The sequence below is a fragment of the Thalia democratica genome, chromosome 7 (genome assembly GCF_965202585.1).
Source record: "Thalia democratica chromosome 7, ktThaDemo2.hap1.1, whole genome shotgun sequence".
In the NCBI taxonomy this organism is placed as follows: Eukaryota; Metazoa; Chordata; class Thaliacea; order Salpida; family Salpidae; genus Thalia; species Thalia democratica.
In genome coordinates this window covers 36,852,450-36,865,570 of record NC_139171.1, presented here as the reverse complement: position 1 = coordinate 36,865,570, position 13,121 = coordinate 36,852,450, and the positions used below count along the sequence as shown (strand labels likewise).

General features: G+C 26.1%; 1 protein-coding gene and 1 pseudogene across 1 annotated transcript; both read right to left on the bottom strand.

Moving 5' to 3' along the window:
• Positions 1 to 5,944: 5,944 nt before the first annotated feature.
• On the bottom strand, positions 5,945 to 7,666 carry LOC145841062 (carbonyl reductase [NADPH] 1 pseudogene; annotated as a pseudogene).
• Positions 7,667 to 7,905: 239 nt separating this feature from the next.
• LOC145840587 (translin-associated protein X-like) lies at positions 7,906 to 9,542 on the bottom strand. The gene has a single exon (XM_082947891.1). The coding sequence runs from the start codon at positions 9,497 to 9,499 to the stop codon at positions 8,699 to 8,701; it is 801 nt and encodes a 266-aa protein (XP_082804017.1). The 5' UTR covers positions 9,500 to 9,542; the 3' UTR covers positions 7,906 to 8,698.
• Between the last annotated feature and the right edge of the window lie 3,579 nt (positions 9,543 to 13,121).

Below are 13,121 nucleotides of genomic sequence, written 5' to 3'. Positions count from 1 at the left end.
ATTAGTAAGTTAAATTATTTGTAATTGTAAAGAGTTTTTATCGCCCATGTAAAAATTGTTTCCTTTTTTATTTACACCAAAGCACGATACCAAATTAAAACTTTTGATTACATAATCTTTATTCAATAAGGCAATTTAACAAAAATTTTCTAACTTTGTAACTAAAGTATATTAATTCAAATTGTGCGCCAATATAGTTACGTCATAAACTTAACTTTGAATTTTTTATCTTTAAGTTTAAACAGTCAATTTATAGCATTATCAATTTCAAATGTTGTGTTTAGTATTATATTTGTTTTTTCTGGCAACTAACTTCAATGTGAGTCATGTTTTACTATTTTAACGTATATAGCACTATATTTTTTTTTTTGTCTATCTTACCAACAAAATTCTTAATTGCGTAACATAAACTAAAAAAATTTTTTACTTAAGTTTAGTATATTTAAGATTTATTTTTGCTCTTAAACCATTAGTTTTTAGTTTTAATTTTTGTTTCACTTCCATTTATTTTGTTCAAAAAATTTTTTGCAGACCTATTTACAACAACTGAGGATCTCCTATATGCAAGTATAGGAGTGAAACATTGTTTTGTTTGTAATAAACTGTTGAAATAAATATTGGATATAAATCTCCTTAAAGACATTTAAGTCGAGAACTTTAAATTGTTTGATTTAAAACAAGTTACATTATTATACAAATAAATATCAAAGATTGGTTGAAAAGAAAGATGCTCCTTAGAAGTTTAGTTTAAATAAAAAATATTTTGCTGAAATCTAAAGAATAAATAGTTCAAAAAACAGTTAAATTTTGAACTTTTTTTTTTAATTACAAACTACAATCTTATATTTTTTAAATTTTATTCATTATTTCTATATTTCTGTAAGCTTTGGTCTAATTTATAACTACAGGGTTTCAAAACTCATTTCCACTACAGCAGGGGCGTCGCGTGGGGTGTTGCACTGCCGCAACTGCACCACCTTGAAATTTTGTAAGAAAAAAAAAAGTATCTGTAGTGTTTTCGTTATTTTTTAGAACGAAATCTCTTTTAAAACTCCAATTTTGAAAACGACCATTTTGCCCACTTCACTGCCGCAAACTCTTAGCTGACTGCCGCAAATGAACTCAAAAAAGCAAAATTTATTCAAGAATTACCGCAAAATCAATATCTTGCGGTAAGTAAACTAAGTTGAAAATTCCCTAAAACAGGACATGCTTAAGTGTCATCTACAAGCTATTGTAAACATAAAATAAAAACAAAGCTAAGCTACTGCAAAGGACTAAACTTGAGTTTATATACCCACATGGTTTTTTTAAATTTAACAGATCACTTCTATTAAAACTGGACAATAAAAGAACAAAACTTGTCATGAATTAAATATTTAAAAAAAAAGATAAGAACCTTAAATCACTAAAGTCTAAGAAATTTGATTTTTTATTTTAATCTGCATACATAAACTTAATTATAATTGATTACTGTAATCATAAAATTAATAAAATGTTTAATTAAATTATATTTAAATGTAAAGTTTAAGTTCTGAAAAAAAAAATAAGAAGTTTATTATTAACTTCTAGTTCACTAGAAAAATAATTTAGACTTATATTAAATGAAAACTAGTATTATTGAAACAGTCACATATTTAAATAAAGTAAATAGCCTTAACTTAGAAACTTTGATTACTTAGAGTAGTTTAACATTTTAGGAAAATTTAGTCTACTTTATATGACTTTTGGTTTATTTTTTTCATAAACAAAGCAAAAGTTTTAGATAAAATTGTTGAAACATGGTTGCCTTGCCTCAAAATCAGGATAACTTAGAAAAGTTAATAACTCAAGATGACCCAAGATAAATTATAACAGACCAAATTATAAAAATATCCAGGCTGACTAAAGCAGTTTTAGTTTTTTACTCTGAAAATAACAAGCTTATCTAAAATTAAAAAATAAGTGTTTTACCCCTATGGCCACATGAAGACTAACTAACCAATTTTTTACTGCTATAAGGGTTACTTATTTATAAATTATCTTTAAAATTCTTTAAAAGTTCAACAGCTTCACCAACTAAACTTAAAAAAATTGAGCTCCTGAGAAAAATACTGTCATCAAAATGAAAAACATATTAAAATTAAATAAAGAAAAGATACCCTTTTAAACCATTGAATTTTAAACCTCCAAAAAAAAACATTAAAATTAGAAAAAAAGTTAATAAAAATCTTAATGTTTGTAAAAAAAATAAGTGCAAAATAGTGAGGGGTAAGGGGGGGGGGGGGAAGGTTAATAGGCACTTTTTTACATGTTGTTCTTATTTTAACTTTTTTAAAAAGCTAATAGTTACTCTTTAATAAACTTGAAATTTCCAATTAAACTTTTAGTTACAACCGGTCAAAGCCAGAGAGTACAATGATTTATTATATAAGGAGCAAATCAAAACAGCAAAAGAATACAATTTTACTGAAAACCTATGTTCTCTATCATTCTTAAAGCAATTTTTTTTTCAAACTTTTTCATCCTAAGTTTTATAAAATTTGTTTACTTTTGTTGAAGAGAAATTTTAAATTTTTAAGTATCAATATATATTTTTATATATACAAAAAAAACTTTTGTTATAATTTTTTTTTTCTTAGTATTTCAAATATCTATTTCAGCAATTTGTTTTTTTTATAAAAGAAACATCTAAAGATTTTGAGGCCAACTTATAAAAAAAAGATATGATTTTAATGATTTGATTTATTTCTTGTTTGAGTTTATATTATATTAATAAGGATTCCTTTGTACCTCTGACTGTGAGTTACCATATCTCAAAAGTTAATATGAATTTTTTATATTGATAAAAGATGAGTTGTACTTAAATTAAAACTTTATAAAACAATTTCAGTCAAATAATTCTAAAGTAGATTTTAAAGGCATAAAAGGGGGGGGTAAAACATTTTTTTTAAGCGCTGTTTTAGTTTGTGCCTCCCATAAGGAACCTTTTATTGCCTTTGACTTTGACCAGCTATATCTAAAAAATTATATTGAATTTTTAAAATCTGTGAAAAGTTATTTTCTTAAATAATTTTTTTTTTTAAATAAATGCTTTATTTCTAAACAAAATTTCCCAAGTTTCATTAGCAGTTTAATGTAATTGTTGTAGAAAAAGTTCTTTATTTAAGATAAAAAAAGAGTTTTAAAGAAGGGGATTCTTTTTTAAATTCTGCACCACCTAAAAAAAATACCACGCGACGCCACTGCACTACAGTCCCTATTTGTTATATATCACCAATTAAATATTTAATTAACCATTTAGATTTTCGTCCCTTTACCAGTTATCGCCCACTTTTGAAAATCCTCTATCATAGTGAGCTTATAAATTATTGTGTATGCTTCAACCAGTAAGGTGTTAAAGTTTTAATTTTTTTTTTTAAAACCGTCGAAGATAATATTTTTTCTAATAAGCAATATGAAACTTTGTGTTTTTTTATTGTTTTTAGTGTAAGTTTAAAAAAGACTGTTTTAAACACCGGACTTTTAACTTGAATTAATTTATTTAGCTTTTAAATAAAAACCTAATTGCCGAACTTTTTGGAACTGTGTAAAAGCTAAAATACACTTACTCGAAATGTATATTTGATATAAAATAAATACCAAAACAAAATGTGGTTAGCAAAATATGAGTTGAACAAAGTTGTAGATATTAAATGAATTTATATATAATAATGTCCTTGAAGAAAATTTATTTCTTTTAAAATATCAGAAAAATCATGCTGTACACATAGTTAAGTGAAAAATCCTATACAGCCTTAAATGCTTTTCTTTCCAAAAAATAAAAGTTTTCAATAAAAAATCAAAACAATTTATAGTTTGAATGATTTTAAAAGCTAAGAGCTTTTTGTTTAGTTTTTCATTTTACCCAGCTTTTTTGTTAGAATAGTTTAAGATTTATTGTTTACTTTTATAAGGTTATAAAGAATTTTAGAACTTAAAATTTTTCTATAAATTTTTAGGGTAAACGATATAAGAACAGACTAGTACTGTTGTCTATGGTAGCACTGTATTAAAGATTAATTTTAGCTTAATTAAATTATATCAATGAAACACCGGATTTCTATTAGTTCAAATCATGGACTTAATTGTGGTGTGAGACAAGCTCAAGTTAACAAAAAGGTTTTATCATACCACTTCGATCTATAGAGTGTAAAGTGATCTGTGAATGAGTGGTATGATAAAACGTTTATGATTACTGAATATGCACTTCTTTTTAGATTAATAACTTCATGCTTACAATTAGTAAAAACAAAGTTTTATACATAATCTAAAATAGTAAAATAAAAGAAGTAAGCAAAATCATGATGATTTTGAGTTACTTGGTTTTTAATAGTAACAAAATAGTAGTTTATTAAACGATAAAAAAAACACTTAAAATATTTGATTTTTGGACATGGTTGAATATAGTATGTAACTTATCTACTATTTTATAACATCTTTAAAGTATTATTAGTTTAAAAAACTAAGAATAATAATTGCTTAAAAACGTGTCAGTTTTATATTTAAAAAAATAAGTTTAGCATATAGGTTAAAAAAAAAGTCCTTTATTTAGCATGAGTATGTTTTTTAGTTTATTTGTATCTTGTTAAGCAACGGAAAACATTTGTTCTTTACTGCATTTTTCTTACAAGTAGTAAGATAAATAAAATTTACATTTTGTTATTACTCTACTATAAGGTCTTTTAGATACAAAGTATATAATCTTATCTATATAGAGTACATTTTTTGTCCTTTTTAATGTTTTTCTTTTTGTCTATTGTGAAGGTAAAATTTTAGCTCACAAATTTACTACATGTACTAAAAAGCTTAATACGAATACTTTTAATAAAACTTTAATTTAGAATAAAAAAATTGGTTTTTACAGTTGTAGTTTTTGTATATTAAAAGTGATTTGAATGTCATACTCATACAATCTTACATAAATAGTATAAATATAATTTCATGTTTGTGTAAACATTGAAAAAAAAGTTTTTCAAGATTTATGTTTGCTTATATAATTTTATAGTATTATTTTACAAACTAAAAAACAATAAAAATCTTGACAAAAAAACAAACATTGTTTTTTTTTAATTTGCTTTATATTTAATTGGAGCTTATTCTGTAAATTTTAAAAAGAAGTTAACTGTTACTTATTAATATCAAAACATTAATAAAGCTGTTAATCACAAATAGTTTCATAAGAAAGTATTGAAGTTATAAAAAGGTTTGGTAGACAAGAAAAGTTTTTCCACAGAAACATAGAGATTTTCAGAAAAAAAACTTTTTTTTTCACATTGTTGAAAGTTTTAATTCTAACTAGCTTTATTGTTTTTAAACAACAAAAATCAAATGCTTTGTGTTTAAATTCAAAAATAATTGTTACTTAATAATTATTAATAAAAAGTATAATAAGTAATTTGTTTTGAACAAAGTACAAACTTTAACAGTAATTTGAGCAAACTTCAACACTTGTTTTTCAAGTTCTAAAAATAATTTTGTGTTGTATTAAAATAGGTTTAAACAAACAAAAGCGCTTTGATTTATTTATTTTAAAGATAACTCAATCACTTAATAACTAACAAGTATTGAGCTAACAAAAAAGTTCAAGTTTATAAAGTATTTTGCTACTTATTTTTGTTATTTATACCGCTTATAACAAATCAACAAACATTTATTCAAATTTAAAGACTTATAACAACCATTTGAATTGGAATAAGAAATGATTTAAAAATGTGTTACATAAAAACTTGCAAATACTTTATCTTCGATTGAAAACAACTGCGATATCTTGAAAAACAACTTTAATTAGTAAATTAAAACTATTTTCAAGCTTCAACAAACACAAATAATGCGTTCATAGGAATATCTTTTATTAGTAATATTTAATCATTAAAATACTTTCAAGAAAGATGTTATTGACTTTATTTAATTATGGTGAATTAAATTTTACTAACTTTGGCTTCCAAGGAAAATTTTTAGTTTAAATCAAGGAATTAAACACTTTGTACACTATAATTAAATGTATTTACTGTGGAAATTAAAAAAAAATTGAACCTAGGATTTAAACTGTACTGTTATTTTAATTTTGAACACCTAACACTTTATAAAATGGTATAATTTACAAAACATCATTCTATTTTCTGTAGAAAAATAAGCTACAAACACACAGATACTAACAATTAAATATTTAACATTGATAAAACCCAGTAATATGCACAAAGGTAGCAGTATTAAGAAATTCCAAAAAGTTAAAATTTAGGATTATATATAATAAATGAAATAGTTGCTTAAATGAGTATTTAATTGAAAAACTACAAAAACTAGGTTCGGCTACTATTTCAAACTACTTAAAATTTACTTACATAGAATAAAAACGAATAGTGATGAAATAATAAAACTAAGTGTCTCACGTGTTACAGAGCAAACTAACAGCTTCAGAAATAAATCCACTTGATTTAAAAGGCAGTCAAACATAAAATTTTGATAATGAAAAGAAAGATTGCATATATTAGTTCAAGCATGCATTTGGCAACTAGGAAGAAAAAAGTAAATGTTTTGAACTTGCTACAAACATAAAAATTAGTTTTAAATCAGCATCCAAACTAAAAACTTCAAACCATAATAACAGATTTATGAAAAAGAATAAACATGTTTGCAAAAATTGAATTTAAGAATATTGACGTCTCAAATCTAGTTCTTCCACCATCCAGTTGTTAAACATTACCACGGCTGAACCGTTTTGTCTGACAAGTACTGACCATGCGGGTCTTTTGCGCCCGGCGGCAGAAGGGCCAGGTACACAGGCGTCTCCGCCCCTTCATCGGGACTTTTCGGCGAGCTGGGCGTGGACATGTCGGTTCGGACGCGGCCCGGGCAGCAGCAGTTGAGCAGCACGTCGTTTCTCCCTTCCTTTGTCAGCTGGCGCGCGTGGACGCGGGTCATGACCGTGACGCCGATCTTGGAAACGCCGTAAGCGGATGGGGGAAACCCCGCGTCCTGGTGAGTGCCCTGCTTGGCGTGCTGCACGAACTCCTTCATCTTCTGGCTGAGCTGTTCCTCGGTGATGCTCGCAGATCTGAAGAGGTGCTGCAACGCGGAGCTGCACTTCTTGATGTTGGAGGCGCTGACCAGGCTGGACACGTTGACCACCCGTCCACTCGACCTGATGATGGGCACCAGAATGTTGCTGACGTTCAGAGTTCCAAAGTAGTTGGTTCTCACGGTCTCTTCCGCTTGGACGCCAAACGGAGCTTCGTCTTTCACTTTGAACGCGATGCCGGCGTTGTTGATCAGCACGTCAACGCCGCCATGTTCAGCAAGCAAAAAGTCTTTAAGTTTTTCAATGCTGCCAACGTCGTCAATGTCCAGCTGGTGGAATTTTGGCGACAAGCCTTCTGATTGCAGGGATTTCACTGCCGCTAAGCCCCTTTCCACGTCTCGCGAAGTCAAGTAGACATGACCGTCGAACTTTTGGCACAAGGAGCGAACGATGGCCAGCCCTATTCCCTTGTTGGACCCCGTCACTACGGCGACTTTGTGCTTTATCATATTCTGGCTGGAAGAAATAACATTACAAAGAAAACTATGGTGTTTTTGTTTGTGTTACAACTTAAAATAAAAACAAAATTAGCCTAGTTTCTAAAACGATCTAATTAATCTAAGAATGAAACTTATAAATTTAATAATAAAATACAAAAACAGAACGAAATCTTTTTCTAAGTACTATAAATAATTATGCTAATTTGCACAAGCAACGGCTGACAAATGAAATCTTTTAATCTTTATACCTAGAAAATAAAACATTATGATAATCATATAAAAAACAAACATACTTTAATAAAAAATAACAAATGGTAAAATTAATTTTAAACTTAAAGAATTTGTGTTTTCTTTTATTTAACAGAGTAACTGCAGTATGTTTTACAGAACTGACACTCCTTATACAAAAATTAATTAACTAATATACAAAAAATAAAAAATTAGTTTCCTTAAATAAGTATAGCAGCAAAAAATAAAACTCTTACAAAGAAATTTTTAAGGTTATTAAACTTTAGATTTTGAGTACACAAACACTTATTCATAAAAAATAAAACTCCAAAATATTATTTACTTAGTGTTATTAAAAAGTAATTTAGAATACACCACAAAAAACTATATTGTCTAAATTTTGCTTAACATTTTGCATGAGCTAGCCTTAGTTTGAAAAATAAGTAGTTTCAGCAAGCATTAAACATTATTATTGACATAAACAGAAATCTACTTCAGCATAAAGTTTAAGACTTGAATTATGTTTACAATTTAATTAAAAAGTATTTCTGCGAATTTTTTATACACAATTTTAATACCTGTTTAAATTTGTGTAAAATGTTTTTTAGTTTAATATTAAAAAATATCGTTTTTAAGTAGCCATTTATAGATTTTTTTTAATACATAATAATCTAAAGTACGTGAATACTAAGACAAAATAAACTAAGACAAATAAAAAACTATGCTTAAAATTGTAGACTTTTTTATAACTTTTAAATAAACTTTTAATCTAGTTCATAAAAATTTCTTAAATAGTTTTGTAACAAAAAGTACTAAACTATTCCTAGTAAAACAAATCAACGTATTAAAATTGTGCAAAAAAAAAACATATACGGTTAATTAATACTATTTAATACCTTGAACCTAAGCAGGTTTTTTAGCTTAAAGTTTTTCAAAATTCAACTGGGTCATCAAGTGTTGGGCAAAACGGAACATTTTCCTCAGCAGCAATGATAAATCTAGAGCATTCATTTTCACATTTTTTCAAACTAGTCTCTAAAACAGACATTTTGCCCAGAAGAGCTTTGTTTTGGTGCTTTTGTATATTTAACCTTGGTTGCAAGTAATTGAAAAGGTTGAAGAGCAGTTTGTTGTAAAGGCATAGCTTGTAAGCCGGGCTGCTGGCGAACTTATCTTTTGATTTTACTTTAGAAACAAGCTTCACACACATCCTCATGGTTTCCCCAGTTGTATCTGCCAGTCCCAACACCCAATCAAGTTTTGGAACAGGGACGCTCATAACTCGCCCGCATTCAACTTCAAATGTTAAAAGTTGCACGACTTGGTTGTACTTAAGCAACAAACTTTCAATGTTTTCATTATTTTCTTCGTTTTGTAAAAAGTATTTGAAAGCTATAGCCTCAATGAACTCTTGTAAACCATTTGTGTACGCTTTAGCATATAATACTGAATCGTTTTGATCTTTTAGAAGCTCTGCAATTTTTTTAAACTTTTCCAAAATAGATTTTGTTTTTTTCTCTGCATCTGTAATTGCTCTTTTTTTGTTAGTGCTGTCATAGAATCGGTGTAGAGAAAATATTAGCCTTTTACTCTCGAGAGTTATTTCTCTTCCTATTTTGTATAGGTTTTCCCACAGGTTTTGGTTCGAGTCTAGTACATCTTTAAACTTTTGAAAGTTTTCCAATATGCTTAGATTTTTTTCTTCAGCAATACCTATTTGTTTTTTTTCCATTCTTACAAATCTAAATACTAGTAAGAGAATCAATATGTATGAAAAAAAACTAGTTGAAAATTAATTATGTTTAAGATCAATTAAAACATTATTTAGAAACTAGTAACAAACTATATAGATAAACTAAATATTTTACACATCAAACTAAAGTAAAGATTTTTTACTAAAATTATTAAGTTCAGGTCAAAAAAACACATAACATGTTTTGCTAATAGTATTAAAACTAAGTATTAAATAAATATTAAAATTCAGTTGATTAAAAATAATAATATGTTGTTTATAACTATCAAAATTAAACAAAAAAATGTTATTGTCTAAAATAAAAATACTAGTAGTACATAAAAAAACTTTAAAATTATAAACACTTTATTTAAAATAAATAAATTATAATACATACTTGATTAGATAAGAAAATAAGCCAAGATAAAAAAAAACTGAGATTTATTTCGAAAAAAAAAATTCTTAAAAACTTGTAAAAAAGATTTTATTGCTGTTTTTTTAACTATAAAACTAGATTTTTTTAAGTAATTTTATGTTACTTAAAGAAAACTAGAGTCTAAAAAAATCTTTAGTTTTATCTCATTTATAGTAGATATTACAAAACCTAGTGGTCTTTTACTGAAAGACTATGTTTAATGAGAACCATGATTTAACGGCAAAGGGGGGAGTCTGACATTTTTTTATTAAAAACAACATTGGTTATCATATGAAAGCATTAAGTAAAAACTACAAGTCAGTTTTTATAGAATAAAAAAACTTATTTACTATTAAGATATTGTAATTTTTATAAAACGTTTCCAATACAAACGCATGAACCGCAAGTATTTAAATTTAAAAAATCACTAAAAATCTATCATATCCTTCATTTTTTGAGCTAGAGACCTCAAACTTTCAGGAAAGGTTCCTTTTATAATTTATAAGACTTTGAATGTTGGGATTTTAAAAATATTAAAAAATATAAAAATTAGATAAAATAAACATAAAAAATAGGTGGCTTTTTTTTAATAAATTTTTATTTTTCAAAATTTAAAAAAAAAAACTACATTCAATTTTTTTTTTTAATTTAATAATACACTTTCTGTGAAAATTTGAAGAAGATTGCATAAAAAATGAAAGGGAGATAGATTTTTAGTGAAATGGTCTTTTTTTGCGTATTTAGTTTGTGCCTTCCATTAGGAACCTATTGAGGTCACCGACTTTGATCTCTCATATCTCAAAAAATACCTTGAATTTTTTCAAGCGGTTAAAAATGTCTGATAGCTCAAATAAAACTCTATAAAATAAAATCAGCTTTTAAAAATCAAGGAGGAACCCCCTATGACCTTAAACTTTGTTTAATAATAGTTTTGGCATTAATATTCAAGTTAAATAAAAATTAACTATAAATGCTATTCTTGCAACTATCTACCAAAAGAGCAAGAAAAAAATTATTTGTGGAAATAATGTTTATTTTTAATTTTGTGTCTTTTTAAAATAAGTTTTTGGTACATCAGTGTTAACAACTTGAACCACCTTCATTTAAATCGCCATCTTCAAGTGTCACTTAAAACTAAATTACTAATATATAAAACGCTTTATCAAAAAAACTTTACCTTTCTTTAACTTTTTTTTTGATTAGCAAAAAAATTATATTAAAATAATAAATTAGGCTTAGAAAGATATTTTTGTTCATAGAAAGCTTTGTTTCTTGTTTTTAAGCATTGTAGCTCAAAAATACAGTATAACTTTTCTTTCAGGTGTTTTAGCAAGCCAATGGGTAATAATGGCTATTTTAAGTGAGTGGTTTTTTTACCTTTTTTTTTATTCCAAATTTCCTTTTTCTGACAATACCAATTTTTATTTTCTTAAGTAATGTTGAAAAAAAACTGTTATAAAAAAAGGAACATCATTGAAATGGTTCCACTGATGATTTAAATTTGTAAATGTCAGTTTTAAGTTCTACTTTTTTATGTACTTCTTTTGGTTACATTACAATTCAAGTTCAGACAATTTAAATTCTTAAAAAACTCTTTAAGAGAACATATCTTAAAAAGTTAAAAATATTTAATAGAATATTTAATTAGTTATTTAGGTCTTATATTAATATCTACAAGCTGTTTTTTTTATTTGCAAAATTTAAAATATAAAAAAATATATATAAATTATTAAATATAAATATATTTTGAAACTTATTTTAGCCATATCACAAAAAAAATTAAAAGTTTGCAAAAAATAAAAAAATGTTTTGTAGATACTAATAATATCTAAATACTTATTTACAATTTTTCTAAAAACTACATTACTTTTTAAGTTGTGGCCCTTTAAACATATTTTTAAGAATTTGAATTGTCCAAACTCGAATAGTCGTGCACCCCTTCTTTTACATCTAAAGGTTGGTTTTTTACTAAAAAAGATATATCAGATAATTGAAACTTGAAATATTTTGTAAAAGTATAATTATGTTTAGCGTAATCTAAGCTTTTCTAATTTTAATTTTGTGGTTGTTTTTATAGCTTTTTAGTTGTAAAAATCCGTAAAAGTTACAACTCATTTCAATCAAATTTATGATAAAAACTGTACGAGACATAACTACAGTAAAATGTTCAGGTACAATTGATCTCAGGGAACAATTTAATTTAAAACTTAAAAAAGGGCTTATTAGTAGAAAAGTTTTTAAAACTCTGATTGAAAGTATATTATATAATTTTCATTATAGCTTAAAAAGGCCAACCACAAAAAAATACTGTGTTTTTTTTAATTATCTTAAGTTTCCTGTTGTGAAGGCAACTATTAGTTTAAAGTGTTTGATTATAATTGAAAATGACACAACTGCTTTTATTTGTCGAATATATGGAATGGCAATTCTGCTGACATTACATCTTAACTTATAATTATTAATTACTGCATCATTTGTATAAAGTTTTATCTGAAGTATTTAACAAAGTAACTGCTAACATACTATCAAATTCAAAAAGGTCAAGTAAAAATCTATAGTTACTTATACATAAAAACATGATCATATTATTTATATTATTAAACTAGATAGGTTACTAGCAGTATGTATACATATTTATAAACATTGACAAAAAATAATATAATTACAATTTAGTATAGTATAAGTTTTAAAATAATTTTCTCACTGAAACAAATCTGAGTTTTGTAAAATCTTCATAAGGGCATCAATTTTTGAAACTACTACTTTAATTTTTTTTTACTAGTCTGAGTGATAGTGTGTGGCAACCCTATGTTAGGTAGTATGGCTGGCTATACTTTTACTTTATCTACCTGATAGTTATAACAAAACCAAATTCAGAATTGGTTTATAATTGTTCAGTTTAATCTAGTTCAAAACCTATGATGGTACAAATAATCTTGGTTAGCAAAACCACTGAATAACTAATAAATTTTAGTAATGTTTAATTATATGTTAGCTTTTGGTCTGCTGATTATAGTGGTTTGATAAAAAAAACAAGTTAACTTGAGCTTGTCTTACGGGGGCGGGTCAAAGACACTTTTGCAAGGTTATTTTTGCAATAGTGTAAAAACTAAAAGATAAATAAAAGACAAAAGCAATTAGTAAAAGTTAAAACCAAATAAGTCAATTTTCGTTATAATTAATCTACAGTAAAACTAAACATGAATA